Raw genomic sequence first — 21,593 nt, 5'->3', positions numbered from 1 at the left:
GAGCAATAAAGCAGATTGTGACCTGTTGTTAATGGGAAAACATCAGGGTTGTAATGCCCTACCGCTTCATGCATAGCATCATGCTGCATAGTCGTCTATATAGAGATTATAGAGAAATGTTCTATATAGAAAATAATTAGTAAAACTTTCTTCTATATTCCTGGTCAGTGCTATTAAAACTATTAAGTGCTGATGAGGATTAAATAGATTAAAGTTGTTTTCGTCTGCAAGGTAATTTAGAAGCTTTTTCTTTTTTTAAATTAGGTGAAAAACCAGCCATACATATAAACAGATGTATCAAATGGGGATGATTGCATCTCGCTCTGATTCCTGACTAAAATTTTTTTTAACTAAAAATTATTGCTTGGGAATGATTAAAAAAAAATGTTTTGTTCATTCCAAGCGTTATATCATTATTAAGCGAGTATGAACCTGTTTCACCTTTATGTAGTGCTGTGATACTGGAAGCACAGGGATGACATGATGAGGGATTTGTCTGCCTTTACTTGGCTCAGTCAGTACATTTCAAAGGCGTGACGACCCATCTTTGACATTTCACTTACACGGCTTCATGATAAGGCTACTTCTCATGTTGGGCCAAAAATTTCATAAGGGTGTAGGAGCTGCGAAATAAGGTCATGCTAAAAGAAACTTTTGACATGTAAAGGTATTATTCATCAGCCAAGTGAGTTCACTGAGGGCACATCTTTATTGATCCTGTGAATATTTCATAAAAAATAATAAATGAAGCAGTGCCAAGCAGACATACTTTTCACTAATAAATTAAGGAATTGTGGACATCTTCAGGCATCTTTAAATGATCCATGAAGCATTTTTGGATTGCTCGTGAAACAAGAACAAGGACCTGTGTATATGAGTAGTGATGTTGAAGCTATGTCATGTATAACGTTATAAACAGAAGAGCTTTAGTTTCCCAAAGCAGTCAGAATCAGCCAAGTGTGCAGCCGCGATCGTGGCTCAGCGTTTGGTATGACATGCAGCCCAGGAATGTGTCGGTCGTTATGGGCAGCATACGCTTGGCCTCTCTCGGTCTTGTATCAGAGGTCTGATTCAGGTGGTCGCTGAAAAAAGCTTTTGTGTCCGACATAAGAAACTAGATAAATGGCTGAATCTTATATAGCTTCAGATTCGACTTCAGCATGTTTTTATCCCCTTCATGCTAGCTGGCTAGTGTTACCATTAATTAAGTTATATTTCTGTTTTCACCTGCTTATTGCAATTAAATGTGCACCCACCATCTTTGTTGTATACAATAATTTCAGTTGAAAACTGTTTTTGATAAATAAGATAAGGCAAATGTTTTTTGAGATATTTGTTGCAAACCTTGAAATGTCGGTCTGCTTTGTCTCTTTTGAAGCCACAAACTTAGTTTTTAATGATGTTGATACCAGAAAATTTTCATTTCTGATTCTCATGATTCTCAGAGGGTGTTGGTTATTTTTTATACGGCACAGCTCTAACACATACTGATTGGTAGTTATACAGTATGGTGGGTATTTAACGAAGAAAAAATATATGTTTGGTTCGATTATATTTTTCCCAAAAAGGAACAAGCATGTGGGTCTCTAGTGTCAGCAAGATTTCCCTCAGGTTTCTGCACATTTTCGGTTCTTTTCCGTTCTTTTCTCTATTCTTATTCACTTGGGATGGAAAAAAAGAGGCTTTAGAACGCTTGTGATTTAGAGGAACCAACAAAAAGCTAATTTTGTGCAACATTAAATAGTTATATAACCCAAAAACCTATGTCATTCTTGAATTAAAAGAAATGTACAGGTTGGAAAAATTGCTTTCATATAAGAGTAACAAAAACCTGGATACTTAAACAACTTTATTTGTAACTTAAAGAAACTTCTCATAACAACCCCTTCAAATTACTGTACATTACTGCTTGCATATTCTTCCTGCTGGGAATGCGTGTCACTTTATTGTGCATCATTTTTCTTTTATTTATTTATTTATTTGTTTATTTATTTAATTACCTACCTATCAATTGTATGCTTTAATAGTTTGTGACCTCCCAGGCCACTTTTTTAATCAAGCACTAAACTGTATAGGTCAAGTCCTGATCACTGTTTGCCATATGCCCTCATCTTTGTCCCTGCCCTTACAGGTTCTGTACAGTGTGCGCTAGTATAAAAGAGCAAACCTTTGTAGGTTTGATCGAGGTTCTAACCTGCTGTTAATCGCAGATGGCCCATGTCAGAGCCTGAGACATGCAGTCTGACACAGCAAAGTCACTTGATCTGAGTTGGAGGGGTTAAGGTCAGGGGACATGTTTGGTTTGAGTCTGCTGCAGCCAGAAAGAGGCACTGCACGCAAGAAGAGGGCAACTCTGGTGTCAAGTAGCCCAGAGAAAACTTTCGCTTTTATAAATGTTATGCTTTCATCAACTTTATAAGGTTACTGCTTTTTATCATGGATTTAATATTCAGTCTATAAGTATTTAAATATTGATACCAGTTCTTCTTTCTTTGTTTAAAAAAAAAAAAAAAAAAAAAGCACCCAGCAAATATCTCCATGTTGCCATGGAAATAGAAGACGCGTAGGGTTGCAGCTCAACAGGGGATGGTCCGAGTGTGTTCAGCCTCTCAACTGCTCATTAACATACCATTTTTGAGCCAACCAATGGGGCGGTGCAAACTTCTAGATTACTTAAAGGGGAATGGCTATTACAATAGCTCTCTCCCCAAATCCTTGCAGAAGTAAAAATCCACCACAGTTTTAAATGGATGTCTAACCTGGCTCAAAGTGTAAAAACTTCACTAGACTACATAACGTATCGATTTTTACCCTCCCTGTGTGTAAAGTAGCTTTATGATCTACATCTTCCATAGAAAAAAAAGAAAGAAAAAAGCCAACGTTTGAAAAGACTCCCACTTCTCACAAGGGACTGGTCATCTATTGTCCTTTCACCGTCTTTGATGTGAATGTGGAATGCTGTGCCTGAGAAGTCAAATGGAGCAAACCCGGAATCAGTGTTGCTTTTCTGGGAAGCTTGATTAGGAATTTTGTGTCTCCTTCTTGCCTTGAGGGTTCTGCTTGGTAAGTTTAGAGACTTATTAGCTTCTTGTGTTTCTCATAGCCGTCATATCTTCATATCTAGATATCTGATTGGCTTAATCTTTTAAGTAATGGTGCAGCTCTCTTTCCTCACAAGCAGAAGAGCCGGGGAGCGGTTGTTCAAACATGCAACCTGTTGCATATGCATCTTGATCTGACTTTCGTAGACTTGACCTACATAGGAAAATGTTTAATATTCTCTCCTGATAGCTGAAATGCTTTTTTAAATGATATTTTTTTATGATTTTGGAATTTTTCTTTCAGAGGACCCACAGTTTATATGAAAGAGTTGAATTATTTGTTCCCTTTTCATTGATTTGTTTGTTTTTGAACATGTCTCTGGGGGGAAAAAAATGCAAAGCGACTTTCCTTTGCTAGCCCCCCTCCCTGGCCTCCATTCTGCCTGGGCTCTGCTGATCCAGTCTACTGGCATATCTGCGCTGGACCAGCTGTAGCCCTGACAATGGCAGCCACATTAGCATCTGAATGGTTAGCGCCATGTGTGGCTAGCACACAGGCACTTGAAGCTTTGCACTGTGAAACAGAACAGCAGGGGAAGGTGTTCAATTTGGACATTTGAATCTCTCTCTTTCCTTAATTTGTTGTATTAATCCGTTTTGAAATCTTTGTTACACGAAACATGACCATCTCATTTAAGTAGCGGGAGAGGTTTTTTATTTTATTTTATTTTTTAGGCATTTTAGCAAACTTGAAAGGTCTGATATCTAATAGCAGACAGATAAGTTGTTAGGCAGGCTCACTGGCCAAGTGTAAGGGGAATTTTCAGTGTTAAACAATAGTTTGAATTGCAGAGGAATCTTCATTCCAGTCCCTGACCCTGTGGCTTTGCAGTTTTATTACAAAAAAAGTTACTCCACTTAAAAAGTAAGTTACTATTAGCAAGTTACTATTACCATCAATTTTATATATTCCTTGTTATGCCTTTCTTAGAATTAATTAAAATTGCTATAAGTAAAAAAAAAAAGTAGAAATTTGGCATTACATACAGAATGTCTTGTCTAACTTTTAATATTGCCTATTATTTCCATAATATATAAAGTAAATTCTCAGTTCAGACTGTCTATAGTGTTAATGGATTAGCTCAGTCTGACTGTTTCATTAATGCCTTACCTCGGACATGTGTAACTTTTATGGAAAATAACATGATAATATGCACATACATTCAGGTGCTTTTAAATGATCATGGGCACTACAGACAGAAGGTTTCCAAGGATTTTGTGAAAATTCAGTAGTAGTATTAGTGATATTGCAATACAAGTATTCCCCTTATGCCTAAAACAATGCTAAAAATGCAAGTAAGTATTGATGTATAAATTTGTAATTGCTTCGATTTTGAGCAGGTCCAGGTCAACACCATGTAATAAAATAATTTTTTTATCATTATTATCATAATGTTATAAATTTCGGGTTATGTTCTAATGATAACATGACGAATTCTGCATTTCTCTAGTATCTGGTCTGTTCTATGTGGCATGATATAATTTTCTTTAACTTAATCATGTTTTAATTGTTTTAATTGCATGTTGAGTAGAGTGTCTGCAAAATCTGCACTGCAGCACTGATGAACATGTGACTGATTTAATTAGAAGGTGTTGATTTCATTTTTCAATACCTAGTTGCCCATTCGATTTGTTTAAGGATTTCATTAGTAACAAGATTTTATGAATATCCCTAGTAAATTTTTATAAATTTGTGACTGCTGTCTTTAAGCCCTGGCTTCGCTTTAGAACTCTAGGATTGCTTCATAGTTCAGAGCTGTGGCAACCTAGCCAATCATATACAGAGTCTCATTCTTGTAACCAATCATAACGCAGAAGGTGGGATTTGTCAGCAAAATGCTTTTACATCTTACTACTGTTAATGCTAGAATGACTGCAGCACTGTCAACTGCACTTTAAAGCACATAAATATTTTAAAGTGATTTAAAAAAGAAAAGCTTGACACTGCTGATCTGTCTCAATCTCAGCTGATCTTTCAGTTCATTTTTCTTCTGCACCACAAATTTAGCACTGTTCTAAGTGCTGTGGGTATGTTCAAAGTTTAATCTACTCTCAGTAGGTTACCTGCTGAATGTTTACTGTTTATTGAACCTCCCGCTAGCATGACAAACTTCAGGTTCCTGGTTTTGAGATGGTGTTTATTCCCATTCATACAAATCTCCTCTTTCTGTATCACTACCTTTGCTCCTGCCATGTTAACAACAACCCCCCTGATTTCACTTACTTTCTTTTTGTATAGAACACTGATGGTATAATATTCCGGCCCTGAACTGGCTGTGTGAATAAGGCTATAGTTTTAGTTTTGATGAAAAGGAATGAAATGGGTAATAGCTACTGAATAAAATGCTCACTGTAAATGTCACTGTAAATGAATTTAAAAGCTGTATAAAATCATTATAATCTATATAACGAGACATCCATTTTTCACCACAAGATGGCCCCAGGCTCTTAAAATTCTTTCCAGTTTCCCATGCATAAGAATTCATACAGCGCTAATAAGCCTCAAGGTGCCTCCAAGACTCTTCAGGTGCTATAAATACTTTCAAGCTGAATTCTCTTTGGGACTATGTGGCTGAAAAGTCTGCTTCTTTATCCATATCATATATAGAGGGGAGAGTAATACATTTAAATTCCAGTATGGTTGGAAGCTTTACGTTTAACCTATTTTGCACATATTTTTTTTTCGTGTTGATCATCCATAGCATTAGTTTGTTCTGCCATCCCTTTATTGCCTCAGCCTGTCTGTTTAGTGTAAAAGCATAGCACTGTAGTTCCTATCGATTGAACTCCATTGAGGTTCAGAGATTCAGTTTGTGTGTCCTCCCCTCCCTTTAACCCCCTTCAGGAGGATGAAAATGGTGGATATTGTAGCACAGAAAATGCCGTCAGAGAGTGACGTTCATGTGGCCCGGAGCTTTCTAACGAAGATTTTGCGAAGTTCAATGAGGTACAGTATTGATGTAACCACCGGCCAGTCCACCTTTTTTCCTGTGCCATCCCGTTCCATCCAGATCTTCTCCATGACTTCTTCCCATGTTGTCTTTGTCATCCTTTCTCCAAAAAACCTATTTGCAACTATTCCTAAGGCTTTTATTGTTGCTCTGTGTGGTAGTTTGTAGTCTTTCCTAGGGGATTCCAGTAGGATAGCATTCATGTTGTTAATGTCATCAATAAAGTGTTACATGTGCGTTTGTGTTTGGTTTATCACACTAATGTAATATATGCTTATTGACTTTTCTCTTGCATGCATTGCAGAAAGAACCATTTCAAGGGGTATGTTTTAATGCAGTTTTTTAATGTTATCATTTATTTGACTTTATTTGGGAGAGGTGTGCATCAGAGCATTGTTGGTACATAAAGTTTCTTTTTGTCAGTTTAGTACTTTAGAAAGTAACAACAACATTGATTTAGAAGGATGTTTCGCGAGTAGCTAGCAGTTTTGTGTTTTTCCCTCAACATCATATACCAACACTGTTATGATTATGAATGTAGGTTTTATAGTGACTGTTGTAGTTGCATGTACATTGCATTTTCCTCACTGATCTTTCTTTATTTCCCTTTTCTGTCCCTCTTCTTTCAGGAAAAATGAACCCATAAGCAGGCCTCACTCCTGGCATTCCACCAAATTCAATGAGAACCAATCAGACACTGCCAAAACACAGTCCACACCCTCACCAGTCTGGCAAACAAGATATGATGCAAGGTAAAGAACGCTGTTTAAACACATCATTAAACCACTCTTAAATTAAGTAGTTTTCTTCCACTGTTATGTACTCTTTATGCAATCCTTCAGTGTCAGTGCAATTCTAAAACATGTGCTCATTTCCTTAGTTCATTCTCCTCCGACCTCACTACTGGTTGGGACCAGCCTAATTTGCGCAGGGTATCAGACCAGTTCAGCTCCTTGGGCAGTATGGATAGTTTAGAACACGGCTCGTACCCATATCCACCCGGACGCCTGTCTCCAAGCAAATCTAACGGCAACAGTGTTGAACATTTAGTGGGTGGAAAGAGAGATTCTGCCTATAGCTCCTTTTCAACCAGCTCAGGGACGCCTGATTATACACTGTCTAGAAGCAACGCAGCCTCTACAGAGAACATGCTGTATAAAGTTAACCAGTGGGACACAGGAAGTCGTCCTAGTAATGGCAGACATAGTCAAAGCCAAAGTGAAGCGGTCAGACAGGATGACAGGACCAGTTATCTTCAGCCACCCTCGGTAAGCAGTGGCCGAGAAAGCCCAAGAATAGAGGAGCAGCCAGGCTACCGCCATTCTGCTTCGGGAAGGTCCAGCATTGCACCCGTTTGGCATGTGCCAGATATCAAGAAGACCATGGCCCCATCACCCCCACCGCCTGCACCACCAACACGTAGTGATAGTTATGCTGCAACCAAGATTCATGAAAAGGGTCTGGTCTCCAGCTACCCTGAGAATCCTGGGATGCATGCCCCATCCAAGATCCAGGCCAAAGGATTAAAGATGGCAACAGAGATGTCTGAAAATAATCAAAGGATTTACCATGCAACCGAGTCGCTCCTCGAAACGTCTCAAAACTACAACCCACAACTTAAAAGTGGCACGGTCAATCCATATGACAGCTATAGTCAACAAGTTCCGCTTCCAAACCCGAACAAGAAATGCTCACCATCCAGCGCTGAACCGTCCTACATTCGCGTGGCCTACCACCAACGTCAGTACAGTGATGGAAGCCCTTTTTATGCACCGCCTAAAACCCCAGCTACAGGAAAGTCTCAGAGTTGTTATAGCAGCATGCAAGAGTTATCTAACAACCATGCTCCGAGCTATATCCAGAACCAGAACAGAAGGCATGTTTCATCGCAGTCCAGCACTGCTATTGACCAAAACCCAGACAGTCAAAGCTCCAACAGTTATTATTGTGTCACATCTCGACAAACCTCTCAGGGAGCAGCCCAGGCCTCTTTATTGCGGGTGGATGACAGGAATGCTAATTCTTTGAGTGAATTCGCCCAAAGTGAAGGTGATAGAACTTCCATAAGCTCTCAAGGACAGCTCAAGGACAGGTTCAGTACATCCCAGGTACTTCACAACCCAAAAAACAAAGACAGCTATTACAGACAAGTTGACAGTCAGCAACGGGTGTTCACACCAGTTAAAAGGTCTTCTTTTGATGAAGCAATAACTAAACCATCAGAGCATGAGGTCAGAGGACAAACCACTATAACAAACTCGGATGGCCATTTCATCAAGCACTTGGAGCAGGGAATGGTCTCAGACTCTTACAGATTAGGAGAGTCCCATAAAGAAAATTTACTGTCTACAAATGAGACCACAGTAAGCCCCCAGAGAACCCCAATGCTGCACTCTCTATCACATGAGAGTAGTAGATTGGTTGAACTACAGAGTGAAATGGGTAGTGGTGAAGGACAACAGGAATTTGTAGATTCCCTGAATTGCAAGCAGGCTCGGCGTAGCGATCGTTTCGCCACAACATTGCGAAATGAAATTCAGATGAGGAGAGCTCAGCTTCAGAAAAGTCGAAGCGCAGCAGTCTTGAGTGGGCCGGCTGATCGTGAAGAAGAGCCTTCAGTTTGGAAGTCCGCAGATACATCTTCACCTTCATCTGATGGTTCCTTCACTAGTGCCTATAAAGACCATCTGAAGGAGGCCCAAGCTCGCGTCCTTAAAGCGACTTCATTCAGGAGGCGGGACTTGGAGCCAGTGCTCATGGAACACCCAGGAGCTGAAGTGCTATCCTCTTTTAACAAGGATACACCATCTCTGCCAAGTGTCTCTGAGCTCCCATCTAGTAAGCCTGCTTCGGGTACAAACCACGTGTCCCGTATATGCGGCCGAAAACGGTTTCCAGTAGAGAAAAAAGTAAGATCATTCTCTGAGCCTGAAAAAATTAATGAGCTGGGTGTTGCTGAGGAAATAACCCCACAAGATAATGACGTATCGATAGTCAACAGGCGTAAAGTCTTTGAGGCAGCGGGAAAACCTGCTTACAGTAAACCCATGCTGAAACAAAACCTTCACATATCTGAAGACTCCCGATTGGACAAGCCTGGAGAATTGTCTGAGTCTGGACAAAGTGAGAGCGCCAAGAACGATGGTGATAGTAAGACATCAGATAGTGGTCCAAATTCCTCGCAGAGACTGGGCACATTTGCAGAGTATGAGGCCACATGGAACACACAGAGAAAAGTGGATCCAAGGACATCTGGAAGGTACCATTCAGCTGATAACATTCTTGATCCCGGAGCAGATGAGCGACGTAAGCCCTCCTATTTCCATGAAAGGTCACGCTCCTCTCCCTCAGAGGACTTCTATGGTCAGGTAAGAAAATTTTTACATTTCCAAAAGCTATGTTTCATCTGAAACCCATTACTTATTGTTGTGCATTACATGTTTGTAGATTAATCTCTGTTTCGCCCTTTTAGAAAGCTTGTTTGATTTTAATGCTGTTTAGACAGGGTGGCTGAATGACTAGTATAAGAATAAAGGCAGGACCTTAGTCAAACATTAAGCCATGTCTAAACAAAAAGTCACGCCCTCAAACCAGAAAAGTAGCAAGTGTCAAGGTAGTCACACGGTATATACTGTAGTTGTCTTTCTTTGAAACTGTAAAACCCTTCCATTGTTTGATACAAGACGAGCATGCACCGATACATGCTTTAAAATATTGATCATCTTACGTGCTGTATTGTTTTCAGAACATCCCAGTGCAAGGAAGAAAGTCAGCGGAGTGCTGTCGACCTGAGAGAAATCTCTCTGATCATGACAACTCCACATCAAGGTGGGTGAACGTGTTTTTATATAAACAAAAGTTTAATGTTCAGACTAAGCTTACGACACGCACTGAGTTTGTTGATTAAAATGGGCATCTGTTGAAACAATTACTTTAATTATCTAGGTGTGACAAATTATGAGCCTAATAATTAACAAATTAAACATTGTTGTTTAACAAATAGAAAAAAATCTTAATTGTTTTTATGATTAATTTAAGAAACATTTTATTTTTAAACATTTATGGAAGAAGTCTCTCATGTGAGGGCACTGTATCAAAGATAAAGTTGTCCCTACAAGTTTAGACAATGAAAATGAAATTTAACACTTGGTATTAGCAGCTTAATGTTTTTTTGCAGTCATTTTGTGTTTTAATTATATACCTATGGTACCAGTCAAACACCTGGACACACCTTCTAAAGCCATGGTCTTTCCTGATTTTTATTTCTTTCTACATTGTAAAACAATACTAAAACAATTTTTTGTCCAAAATATGCAATAATCTCATTTGAACAGTTAATATTGAGATGTGTCTGCTACTGATGGTCTGTAAAGCCTTTATAACGGCTCTAAGGTGCTGTTACTTGTTTGAGGCTGGTAACTCTAAATGAAGTTCTTCTGTGCAGCAGAAGTACAGTAAGTTTTGGGCTTGCTTTCCTGGGATGATCTTCATGAGAGCCAGTTTCATCATGGTGCTTGATGTTTTTTGCAAATGCACTTGATGATACTGTTCTTGCAAGAACTGTTCCAGAACAGCAAACCTTCCTGTCTTACAACAACAACTGACTTGTTGTTTTTAATTAGTTACCAAATTCTAGATGTTATTTCATAGTATTAAAATATCTAGTATTGTTCTATAATTTAAAAAAAAAAAACATTAAACAAAAGCATTGAATTAGAAGCTGTCCTGAACTACCGTGTATCTGTATATCTGTTTTGGAACTAACTTTGTATTCTCTTTTCAAATATGTATACATGTTATTGCGATTTTATACAATAACTCTTTCATCCTATTAGTATTTCTAAATAACACCCAATTTAATTCTTTACTTATTGTGTTGCTTAGTTGTGTACCCTTGGCTCAGTAAAACAAAGCCAATAGTATGCTGTTGGACCAAACTGCAGCCCCTTTGTTGACCTCACAGGCATAACTAGAGTATCGCTTTGACTCAGCTGTGACAACACAACCATCCTCAGTGCCTGAGGTTTGTGTGATGACATGAGTTTGAGGTGCAGATATTTGAGTGCCTGAATTGGTTAAATGCAAAACTTCTGAAAAGAACCTGATTTCACATCATCAGTGAGAACACGAAGCTATGTTAAAAATCTTTAGTCAAGCATCGTTGAAAATAATCATTATTATTGTATCCTTTTGTTATGTTTCTCGTCTGGAAGATTGTATTGTATTGTTGTTGACTTTTGTGTAATGAAATGCAGGATTCTACACTATAAACATTTCTTAAGGGCAACATGGAGATAAGACTTATTATGCAACATAAAAGCATGTGTGAAATCTTGTGCTGTGTATACATTATAATAAAAGTTTAGTGGTCAGTTCCATTACAGGATTCAACAAGCAAATCTTACACATACAGTATACATACAGTATGAGGTACTGTGATTAATATGCAGTCAGAAGCATCAGTCCAGAAATAGTTCAGTGTCTATCTTTCTGCTTACCAAGCATACACACCTTTAAGCAAGCATTTAATTCATGTCAAATTGAAAAGCTCTTAATGTTTAATCTAAACATACTAACCTTAGACTGAAGGAGCTACTTGACCCAACTTTCAGACATACAGAACCTTAGTTGATATCAAAACCATTTGAGACCAAGAATAAAGGGGTTTTGTGTGATACTGTGCTGTGGTAATCCATTAAGCATGCACAAAACCAGAGTCGGTGCAAACCGGGGGTCACATTTTTGCCTTTATTTTCTAAGAGACTGGTTTTGCTCCAAACAAATGCTTTTCTGTGAAGTCGTCCTCATTTAAATTTGTTTAGGGGAAGTTTCCAAGCTTGCAAAGACAGAGATTTAACGTTTAATTTCTCTTTTATGATGTGTTCGTTTTCCTCAAGTGGTATTTTGATTACTGTCGAAGATGATGGGAATGTATTAAGAGCTGTTACATTCAAGCTTGGTAGCAGTAATGGATAATGTAATGAAATAATCTTAACATCTTTGTGATGATCTAGGAAAACCTTGGTGTGAAGTTTTTTTTTTTTTTTTTCCCTGCCAAAATACATATTTATCTGTACAGATATAACCAGTTCCATTATATTTTTTTAAAATGTTCTGTATAAGATACATTTCTGCTTCTGTATGTTATTTTTTTCCCCGATCGCAGAATTGACCTGAAAGGTATTTTCCTTCACTCTCAATCTTTCCGCATCATCCATCAGACTTGCAGCCTTCTCTTCATTCTCTGTGTGTCTTTTGGGTAAAAGTAAGGGGTGGCTCACTTTAATTAGCATCTTGCCATCTAAACCAAACATCCATCATCATAAGCTTGTTAAATTGCACCCTATAAAATTGTCATGTCTTCTTCTGCCTGTAATTAAGGTGTTGTGAAGAGCATGTTTACTGGTCGCTTTGAAGCTAACGGAAGGTTCAACAGCAGCCTTTTATATCGCAGTCGGATAAAAATCGTTACCCAGACACGTCATTAGTCTTCATCTTTTTACTAAGCCTATATTTTAGTAATAGAAAGATATTTTTGTCTGTGCGTTATGCATGCAGGTATTTGTTTTTCAGCTTTTGTTTTTTTTTCCCCTCCACATGTTGACTATAAGCTTTTTCTGGTAAAACTGTTAAGAATCCAGTTTAAATAACTTGCTTCACATAACATTATTGTAGAGCGCAACCTAACTTGCATGACAAAAGCTAGCGCAAACCAGGGTTAAGCTGTAAGCAGCCCCACCCAGGTAAGCTTAAAGATCCATTGCTCCAGGAAGCACCTGTCACTGCTAGGTCTTTCGCTACTATGAGGCAGCCTTGGTGAGTGCTCTTTTTGTGATATTAGGTTTTAAGTTGTGAGAAGTTGTTGCTGATGAAAAGCTATGCTTCAGTTTTAAATATATATTTTAGTTGTTAATGTATGAATTGCTGGCCAGTGTTGTGACTCTTCCTGTCCCCGTAAGTTGTTTTTTAAAATTTTTTATTACAGACTGTCAACACTTAATCGGTGGCTCACTGCATGTCTATGCATGCTGACATTAAGTACACAGTATACTTTCCAGCACATGTATTTCACACAAATAACAAGTCGTCTGTATGGATGCATACTCTTACCAAACTATACCATTGCCTTCTCTAATTACAGCATGTGTGTTAATGTTGTTCATGCTCTTCGCTTGCTTTGTTTTAGTAATCAGTCGTACAGCCTGTGCATGCCTATGCATGTCTTGTCACTTTTCCTGACAGAAGATATTCCTTTACTCTTTTTTTCCCCCACCTCTCTCTTCTATTCTTCAGTCAAAATGCCACTTTGTTTCTTTCTGCGAAGTCCAGCTGCCCCTTCTTTGTGCCTAACAGGTATTTGAACTGGCTACGTGGATGTGAATTGTGGTCAGGCATGTTTGTGTGGTCAGGCTAGAGTACTACTTCAAATGATTTTTTTTTATTTTAGTAAAGTAAAAATACACTCAGTCCTTAAAATGAAGTGATGTACATTATTTAGTTAAGCTGTGGGATTGAGAGAGAGAAAAAAAATTGAGTTTTATTTTTGTAGAAATATTTAGTCTGTCTATATCTTTTGTTTCTACCAAGCTTCTTTTGCATGTCAGAAATGTTCTATAAAAGGCCGTCAGTGTCCCACTATTCCTACATAAAACAGCTCCACAAGTGGCTCGCTTGTCCCTCTTTGTTGCCACGACATATAAATCTACAATCACTGACAGCAAAATGAGTATTAAAAAAAAAAAAGAAAACAACCAAAACAATTGAGGCTGGGTGGAGAAAAGCGCTCTGTTGGCCAGTGGCTGCGGGGAAAGAACATTCATTACCCAGATTGTGACAGGCTTGTGGGAACAGAAATATGCGGGGTATGACAACCAGCCCGGGAGTTACCATGGAGAGATGGTGAAATGTGGGAGAAATGTCTGCTCTCCTATCGATTTACGCAGCACACAGTGAAGCTTTGTGCTTTAGAAAGGACAAACACATTCAGGGTTTTAGCTTTTCATATGCTTCTGCAGAGCCACTGTACATATACTGAAATATCTGTACATATTTTCCCTCAGGTTAAGTGACCAAGCATATAAGGATTTATTGCCCAAGGCAAATCAGGAACCAGCATCACATTTGACAGAAGGAGAGTCAGAGAGAAACTTCTCAGGTCCACCATCCACTCATAAATCTCCTGCCAGCCCTGCTGGTCCTTCTCAACATTTTACTGATCGTAGCATCCTCACCGATCCCTCCTCCAATGCAATTACTGAAGGCTCAATTTCTGAGAGACCTATTCTGACACGCCTGGACAAATACAAATGCTCCGAAGCCGCCGCTCCTCTTTTCACCTCACAGGGCGGAAACCGTGTCTCTCATTCTCCCGTTAGGGCCACCGTTTCTGAGGACTCCCAAGTTCACACCCCAGTATCCTGGAAGGACGCAGAGCATAGCAAGGGCCCCAAAGGAGAGGAGGAGACTCAACCAGAGACCATACCCCTTTCTCCTCCTCCACCTCCTCCTCCTCCTGAACCTCCTGCCCACCTAACTCCACCCAGCATGGAAGGGCAGCGTTCACCATCACCTCACTTCGCTCCCCAGAGGCTGACAGATAAGCCCCCAGTTTCTGTCTCTCAGCAGGATGAAGCCACAGGAAGGTAAGACATTCCTCCAGATCTTAGTAACACCACCAGTTAATGCCAGCAGGATGATTCTCAGCTTGTAAAGGTTTTCTACTGGCCCGGCACAGCTGGGTTTCTGTTTCAGCTGCACTCTACAAGCGATCACTGGAAGCTGTGCTCATCTTCAGAGCAGTGATTTAATTATGACCCTGCTCTTGTTGTGCTCAGTCTCGTACAAGAGGCTTATTCACGTATGCGTGTACTGAAAATGACCTTCTTGCTACAGTAATTCATCATGCATGTCTCTCATTTAGAGACTTTCCTCGTCTCGCCTTTTGTTAGTCTCTACTTTTTTTTTCTCCTGAACCGCAGCAGGATTTTTGTACAGGCTCACATTTTCTGAGAGTTCTCAGAACTCTTGTGACAGGGAGGAGTCAACGTTGGAGTGTGCTGTTATATTGGGCATAGAGGGAAAACCCTGTCATTTCAAGGAAGAAAGATATATCAGAAGCAGAATATACACTGCCTGGCAAAAAAAAAAAAAAAAATCACTGGTTTGGAAGTGTCAAATTATTGACTTACATTGAGCAAAGAAAATGATAAAAAAAAGTATTAAAGTTTCGGAATTGGGTTAAGAATTTTCCAACGGATTTTAATACCTGGAAGGATAGTACTGTGAGCTGTCAACTTCTTGGAGGAATCGAGGTCGGAAAAAAATCCTTAATGTACTTTGTGGCCATAAGTAAAAAACGCTGTTAGTTATATTAATTATGGAAAAGAAGCATAAAGATTTGACTTTGGAGCAGTAGGGAAAAAGAGAAGCGCATGAAGCAATGCGCCTTTCATGCATAGTGGCTACTGTACATATCTCTGGAGGCAGTGTTATGATCTTCGTTGCTCTAGTTGCTCAGGTCTAGGCTTAAAAATATGTGACAATAAAATAAAGTGAGTTGACTACCTGAGTGTACTAAATGACCAGGTTATAACGTCAGCCCTTTTGGCTAGTGCTTTTGTAATCGAACAAAATTGAGTTTTTCTTTTTTTTTTTGGCTTATTTTAAGATTTAGAGATATTTAGAAATAAGTGGTTTGTTTTGCTAAACTAAATGATGTGGAACGGTATTTGAAGTTCAACATCAGCATTGATTATTCTCTTCTTGTATTTCTAATTAGTGAATGATGTGTGTTAAATATCGCTGATGAAAAGGTTATAATTAGGTTGTGTAAAGTCATCTGTTTTTCCAAGAAATTGTGGCAATTTCTATTCCGAATTTTTTGATGATTTATTTATTTATTCATTTTTTGGCTGGTTTCTTATCTTATGTGTTCTGTTTTTAGGATGGACAAGGTGATTGATGACAGCAGCACAGTGAAAAAAGTGCCCATCAAGATTGTTCATTCTGAAAGCATTACGGAGAAAGAAAATCGACAGTACCTTCACCCAAGCCCCGAGGCGCCTCACAGCTCACAGCCCACAGTCTTGTCTCTGGCCTGTCTGGGATCTGTCGAAGAATCATCCTCTCCATTTTGCACATACACACGTCAAAGAGAGCAGGAAAATGAAGCTATGGGCCCTCAGAAGGAGCAGGAGCTTTGTGCTAATGTCTCAGGACCTCAGGAGCCCCCAAAAGACCCCTGTGTGGATCAGCGCACTAACGGAGTCTCCGCAGGCAGCCATAGTGCATCCTTACACTCTGAGGAAGACGAGAAGAGAAAGGTCTTGGCCAGGGACATCATGGACAAAGATAAGTCCTTGGCAGACATTTTAGACCCGAGTAAGAGAAGGACCACGATGGACCTGATGGAAGGGATTTTCCCAGAAGGAGAGCAGCTGGTTGAGGAGGCTCACCAACGCAGGAGAGCTGGACCCAAACTGACTTCCTCTCGCAGCTCTGAGGAGAGGTCAGGCCATGGTTTTACATTTTTTACACAACCTTCTTACCCCTGGAAGACCCCCGCTCTTCAGATTTTAGTGTTTTCCCTGCTCTACCACAACCATATAATTTAAGAAAAGGCCGTTAATTGGTTGATTAGTTAAATCTAGTGTGCTGAGAGAAAGCACTAAAATGTGCAGGGCAGTGGTCCTAGTATGTCAGTTTGCCTTTGCCATCCATGACTCTGTCGCCAGTTCACTGGTTTTCCTCCCTCTGAGTACTTATGGTAGATCCTGACCACTGCAGACCAGGAACATCCCACAAGACCTGCAGTTTTGGAGTTGGGCTTTTCCTTTCTCTATCCATCACAATGTAGTCCTTGTCAAAGTCACTCAAATTCTTATGCTTGCCCTTTTTTTAGCTTTTAACACATCAACTTCAGGAAAAAAGGTTCACATGCTGCCTAATATATTCCACCCACTTCCAGCCGCCACTAAAACGAGATATTGAAAATATAGCTACTGTGAGAAGGGCCAAATTGTAATGGCTAGACAACTGGGTCAGAGCAACTCAAAAACTGCAGCTCTTGTGGGATGTTCTCAGGCTGCAGTGGTCAGGACGTACCAAAAATGATGGAAGGAAGAAAAACGGTGAACTGGCAAAAGGGTCATGGGAGTGAAGGGTGGCCGATGTATTCCGATTCAATAGTAGAGCTACTGTGTGTGTGTATAATCACAATGTTTATATTTAAGCATTGCTATTTATTAAATGCAAATTAATTATATGACCAAGTTTGACCCTAATGCCTTCCCATACTTGCAAGCGTGGTTACTTGGCTGTGTGAGATAATGGCACGTTTAACGCAGATAATAAGATGACTAAGGAAACATCACCAGGTGTGCTGAATGGAAAGTTTAATTATTACCTTCAAGGGGAACTATTTATTTATTTATTTATTTATTTATTTTTAAGTGTAAGACATGGGAGTTGTGGCTTGAGCCTCGCTGTCGCTGGGTTGCCACACCCCATATTACCCAGCCACGGCATGCTGTGGTGTTCCCACTTAAGAGACTGTTGTTGTTAATGTTTGAGATCTTATAAAACCGCATAATCTGTTTCCATTTCTTTATTCTGTTTCTTTATTCTGTTTCTTTAATCTGTTTGAATTTATTTATTCCAACATTGCATGTGCAAATACAAGTAAACCTTGTGCTTTTAACTAATTATAATTTTTTATTAATTGATAGCACTAATACACACACACACACACACAGGATATAATCTATTACAAAATTTATTCTAGTTAATCTAGACTGTGATTAATCACAATTTTAAAATACTCAGATTTACTTGCATTATAAATGTACAATGTTGGAATATAGAAATGCATGACCAAATGTTAGAGGAAACAGACAGTTTTATAATATCTCAAACATTAACATTTAACAATTGTTAGTCTCCCCAATAGTAAACTCCTCGCAGCAGCACTCATATTTTAAACCCCCCTGTCTGCTCCTATAGTGGTGAACATGTCTGTCATTTCTTCTGTTTTACCACACCCAGAGTGAATGAGTGCAGTTGCCGTTTGTGATCGATTAAATATGCTATTATACAGAGTTAGTTGTGGGTATTATATTGGTATACTTACTGATGTTCAGTGGTCTCCAGTAAGTGCAATAAAGTGAAGCGTCTGACAACTGCCTCACTTTTACAGCCTTTACAGTGTCTTGCATTTAATATATTCTTGTAAAAATCCTTCCCCTTGAAGGTAGCTAGCACACACAACTTTGGCTTTATCCAAACTTCCATCTAGAAGTTTATAATAAAATTTTTCGATCGACACTCCTAGTGATGTTTCCTCAGTCATCTTATTATCCGCGTTAAACATGCCTTTATCTCACACAGCTGGGAACCACGCTGCTAGTATGGGAAGCCATTTAGAGTTACCAACCTCAAACATTACAAATTACAAATTAGAGATTTATGAAGGCTTTACAGAGCAAAAGTAGAAGACACAATACAATTAATATTAACTGTTCAGAGAAGATTATTGCAAATTTTGGATGAAGATGTAGAAAGAAAGAAATGGAATTAGATGTGTAAAAACTTTTGACTGTGTGTACAGTATGTGTGTGTAAAAACATAATAAAAATTAGGCAAATACAACCTCAGACAAACAACGTATACTGTAACATTTTTCACCCAGCCATTATTTAACATAATTGAAGGCAAGCAGGCAATGCCAAGTACCTCCCATATTTCAATAGTTTTTAGATCTACCCTTAGCAGCAATAACTTGATGTAATCATTTCCCCCCCCCTGCATGACAATTTCTGTCATGAAATGACAAACTTATTGACGGGGCTTCTAAAATTGGTTATTAAATTTTGTTACAAATTTAAACAAAAGAATGTTTTCTGTTGTTAGTTAAGTACACACGTGCTTACACACACAACCTTTGTCTTTTTTTTTTTTTGTTGTTGGTTTTTTTTGGGTGGTGGGGGGGCAACAAATTCTTTCGGCCTTATCGTTCAGTCCTGATACCTGTGCCCGTTTCCTCAGGAGGGAGGAGGACAGCATGGCGGCAGCCGCTGCAGCAGCTGCTGCTCTGGTAACCAGCTCGGCTTATTACAGCACGTCCGCTCCCAAAGCAGAGCTGCTCATTAAAATGAAGGACATGCAAGAGCAGAGTGAAGAGGTCGAATCAGAAGATGAGCTGGAGGCGGAAAACGACACTGAGCTCGCCAACAAAAAGGTAGTGCTTGCAACATTATCTCAAAACAAACAGAAACTTGTGTATGTTCCTAAGCTATAGATCTATGTAAAGTTTACTCACTGGTATGTTTAATGTACTGCAATCAGCTGAAATGTGCCATTTAAATGTGTTCACAATAAACATTTAAATTTAAACAAAGTGCTAACAGTAAGGTATGATAGGGTTAGGGTTAGGATTATTTAAATTTTGAACCCTATTTATATTAAACATTTGGAAAAAACATTGATTGCTGCTCTCTAAAGCTGAACCCTAGTGTGTAAAAACCGCTTCACAACTAAGGCGCAAAATATCAGATTTTTTTTTTCTTTCCCCCTCCTCCCAGTTAAACTCCAATGATGTTTCAGAGAGAACTGTAGTAGGGGAATTTTGCCCGTGTTAACACAACACTTCTCTGTTTGCATTTGCAGCAAGAGCTGATCGAGAGCCTGAGCAAGAAGCTGCAGGTGCTGCGGGAGGCACGAGAGAGTCTGCAGGAGGACATTCAGGACAACAACGCTCTGGGTGAGGAGGTAGAGACCACCGTGCAGGCCGTCTGCAAACCCAACGAGCTGGAGAAATTCCGCATGTTTGTCGGGGACCTGGACAAAGTGGTCAGCCTGCTGCTGTCCCTGTCTGGGCGTCTGGCACGTGTAGAGAACGCCCTTAACAGCCTGGAGGAGGATGCACCGCTCGAGGAGAGGGTAAGAATGCAACAGTGGAACAGCTGGGGCACAGGCTCTGTGGATTACATGCTCAGAACTAGTCATTTGAAGTGAAATAAATCCACTTTAATATCATCTAATTATGAAACATATTGATTGTTAAAAGAGCAACATAGCGTCACACAGTTAGGACCCTTAATTAAGGTGCTTTTATACATAGCAGGCTATAAACATAAAACTGCTTGACGTTATATACTAATGATTGTTTTTTTTCTGGTTCACTTAATCATTTTAGAGATTTATGGTGGATAGATTTTAATATTTTAGGTTTTTTTTCCCTCCTAAAAACTCCTGATCATTCCACTGTTGCCTCTACAGCGCACGTTGATGGATAAACGCAAGCTGTTGATCCGTCAGCACGAGGACGCCAAGGAGCTAAAGGACAACCTGGACCGACGTGAACGCGTCGTCTACGACATCCTGGCCAGCCACCTGCAGGAGGAGAACCTGGCCGATTACGAGCACTTCGTCAAGATGAAGTCGGCCCTCATCATCGAGCAGCGCAAACTGGAGGATAAGATCAAGCTCGGCGAGGAGCAGCTCAAGTGTCTTATGGACAGTTTGCCTCTGGATCAGAGGTCACACTACTGAGACAAGTGGACTTTACAGTGTAAAGTGATAGTGTGTCCAGATTTCAAAGTCAGAACAGATTTATTTGGACTCTGGCATTGCTGAGACCCTGACGCTGCCAGTGTTTTTGCTCTTGCTCAGAGCCATACCACTGTTTTTTTTATGTTTTAGAACCACACCCAACTTTGGGGCTGCATCGTTATCACTTAATACTGTGTGATTATTCTGATTATTGTGATATAAACTATTCTGTACTGAATGAAATGAAAATTTCAAAGCGCTTATCGTAACTTAAGACCCTGAAACCGTTTATCTCATGTGTTACCCCAGCTTTGTCCCAGTTACTCTTTCAGTATCCAATGTTTCTGTAATTATGCGTTTTGACCACTAGTGGGCAGTGGAAGATGGTTACATTTCCCTTGACGACATGGTACAAACCACTTTCTACTCATCCTTTACACTAGCATACACATAGAAGACACTAACATGACAATTCACTGCGTATATTCTTAAATCTTCTTCAATATATATATATATATATATATAAAAAAAAAAAAAAAAACATAATTTTGTCTGTCAATGCTGAAATGCTGATGTGAAATGCTGGTTTTTGATAATGGTGCATAATTTCATGTCATCAGTCCTTGCTCTTGTCACATCTAAAACAATTTCATATTGTTTTTAGTAATTTATTGTAGACTTTTAAATCTGTAAATAAGACTAGAATATGTTAGTATTTACCCTTTCACTTACTTGATCTTAGACAGAAAACATTCCTTTTAGATTTTATGCGTTTTTATAAAGAAATAGAAATATGCAGTAAAGTATAATGTTTGGATTTAGAGCCACGTCAATGCCTGCTTTTTGTAATGTGCTTGAGGGACTACCTGAGAATTACAATTTTCTCTCCGAGAATTAAGTGCATGTCTATAAATTACTGAATGCCTTTTGCTCTATGTCGTCTCTTGAGTGATGTTTTTTGCCGATTTTTTTTTTTTTTTTTTTTTTTAAGTCA

General features: G+C 39.3%; 1 protein-coding gene across 2 annotated transcripts in view; it reads left to right on the top strand.

The window, feature by feature from the left end:
- shroom2a (shroom family member 2a) overlaps positions 1–21,534 on the top strand; it is a 51,278-nt gene extending 29,744 nt beyond the window's left edge. The window contains exons 3-10 of one of the 2 annotated variants that reach the window (XM_053498437.1): positions 6,682–6,804; positions 6,933–9,420; positions 9,798–9,880; positions 14,113–14,694; positions 15,996–16,559; positions 19,094–19,286; positions 19,715–19,987; positions 20,327–21,534. In XM_053498437.1, the coding sequence (XP_053354412.1) occupies positions 6,682–6,804; positions 6,933–9,420; positions 9,798–9,880; positions 14,113–14,694; positions 15,996–16,559; positions 19,094–19,286; positions 19,715–19,987; positions 20,327–20,599 (4,579 nt within the window). In that variant the 3' untranslated portion in view covers positions 20,600–21,534. The remainder of the gene's footprint in view (positions 1–6,681; positions 6,805–6,932; positions 9,421–9,797; positions 9,881–14,112; positions 14,695–15,995; positions 16,560–19,093; positions 19,287–19,714; positions 19,988–20,326) is intronic. The other variant, XM_053498438.1, reaches the window with a different exon arrangement.
- Positions 21,535–21,593: the final 59 nt, after the last annotated feature.

This window comes from Clarias gariepinus, chromosome 6, assembly GCF_024256425.1.
Source record: "Clarias gariepinus isolate MV-2021 ecotype Netherlands chromosome 6, CGAR_prim_01v2, whole genome shotgun sequence".
Lineage (NCBI taxonomy): Eukaryota > Metazoa > Chordata > Actinopteri > Siluriformes > Clariidae > Clarias > Clarias gariepinus.
The sequence above is the reverse complement of the archived record's forward strand: the minus strand, read 5'-3'. Positions and strand labels throughout refer to the sequence as shown.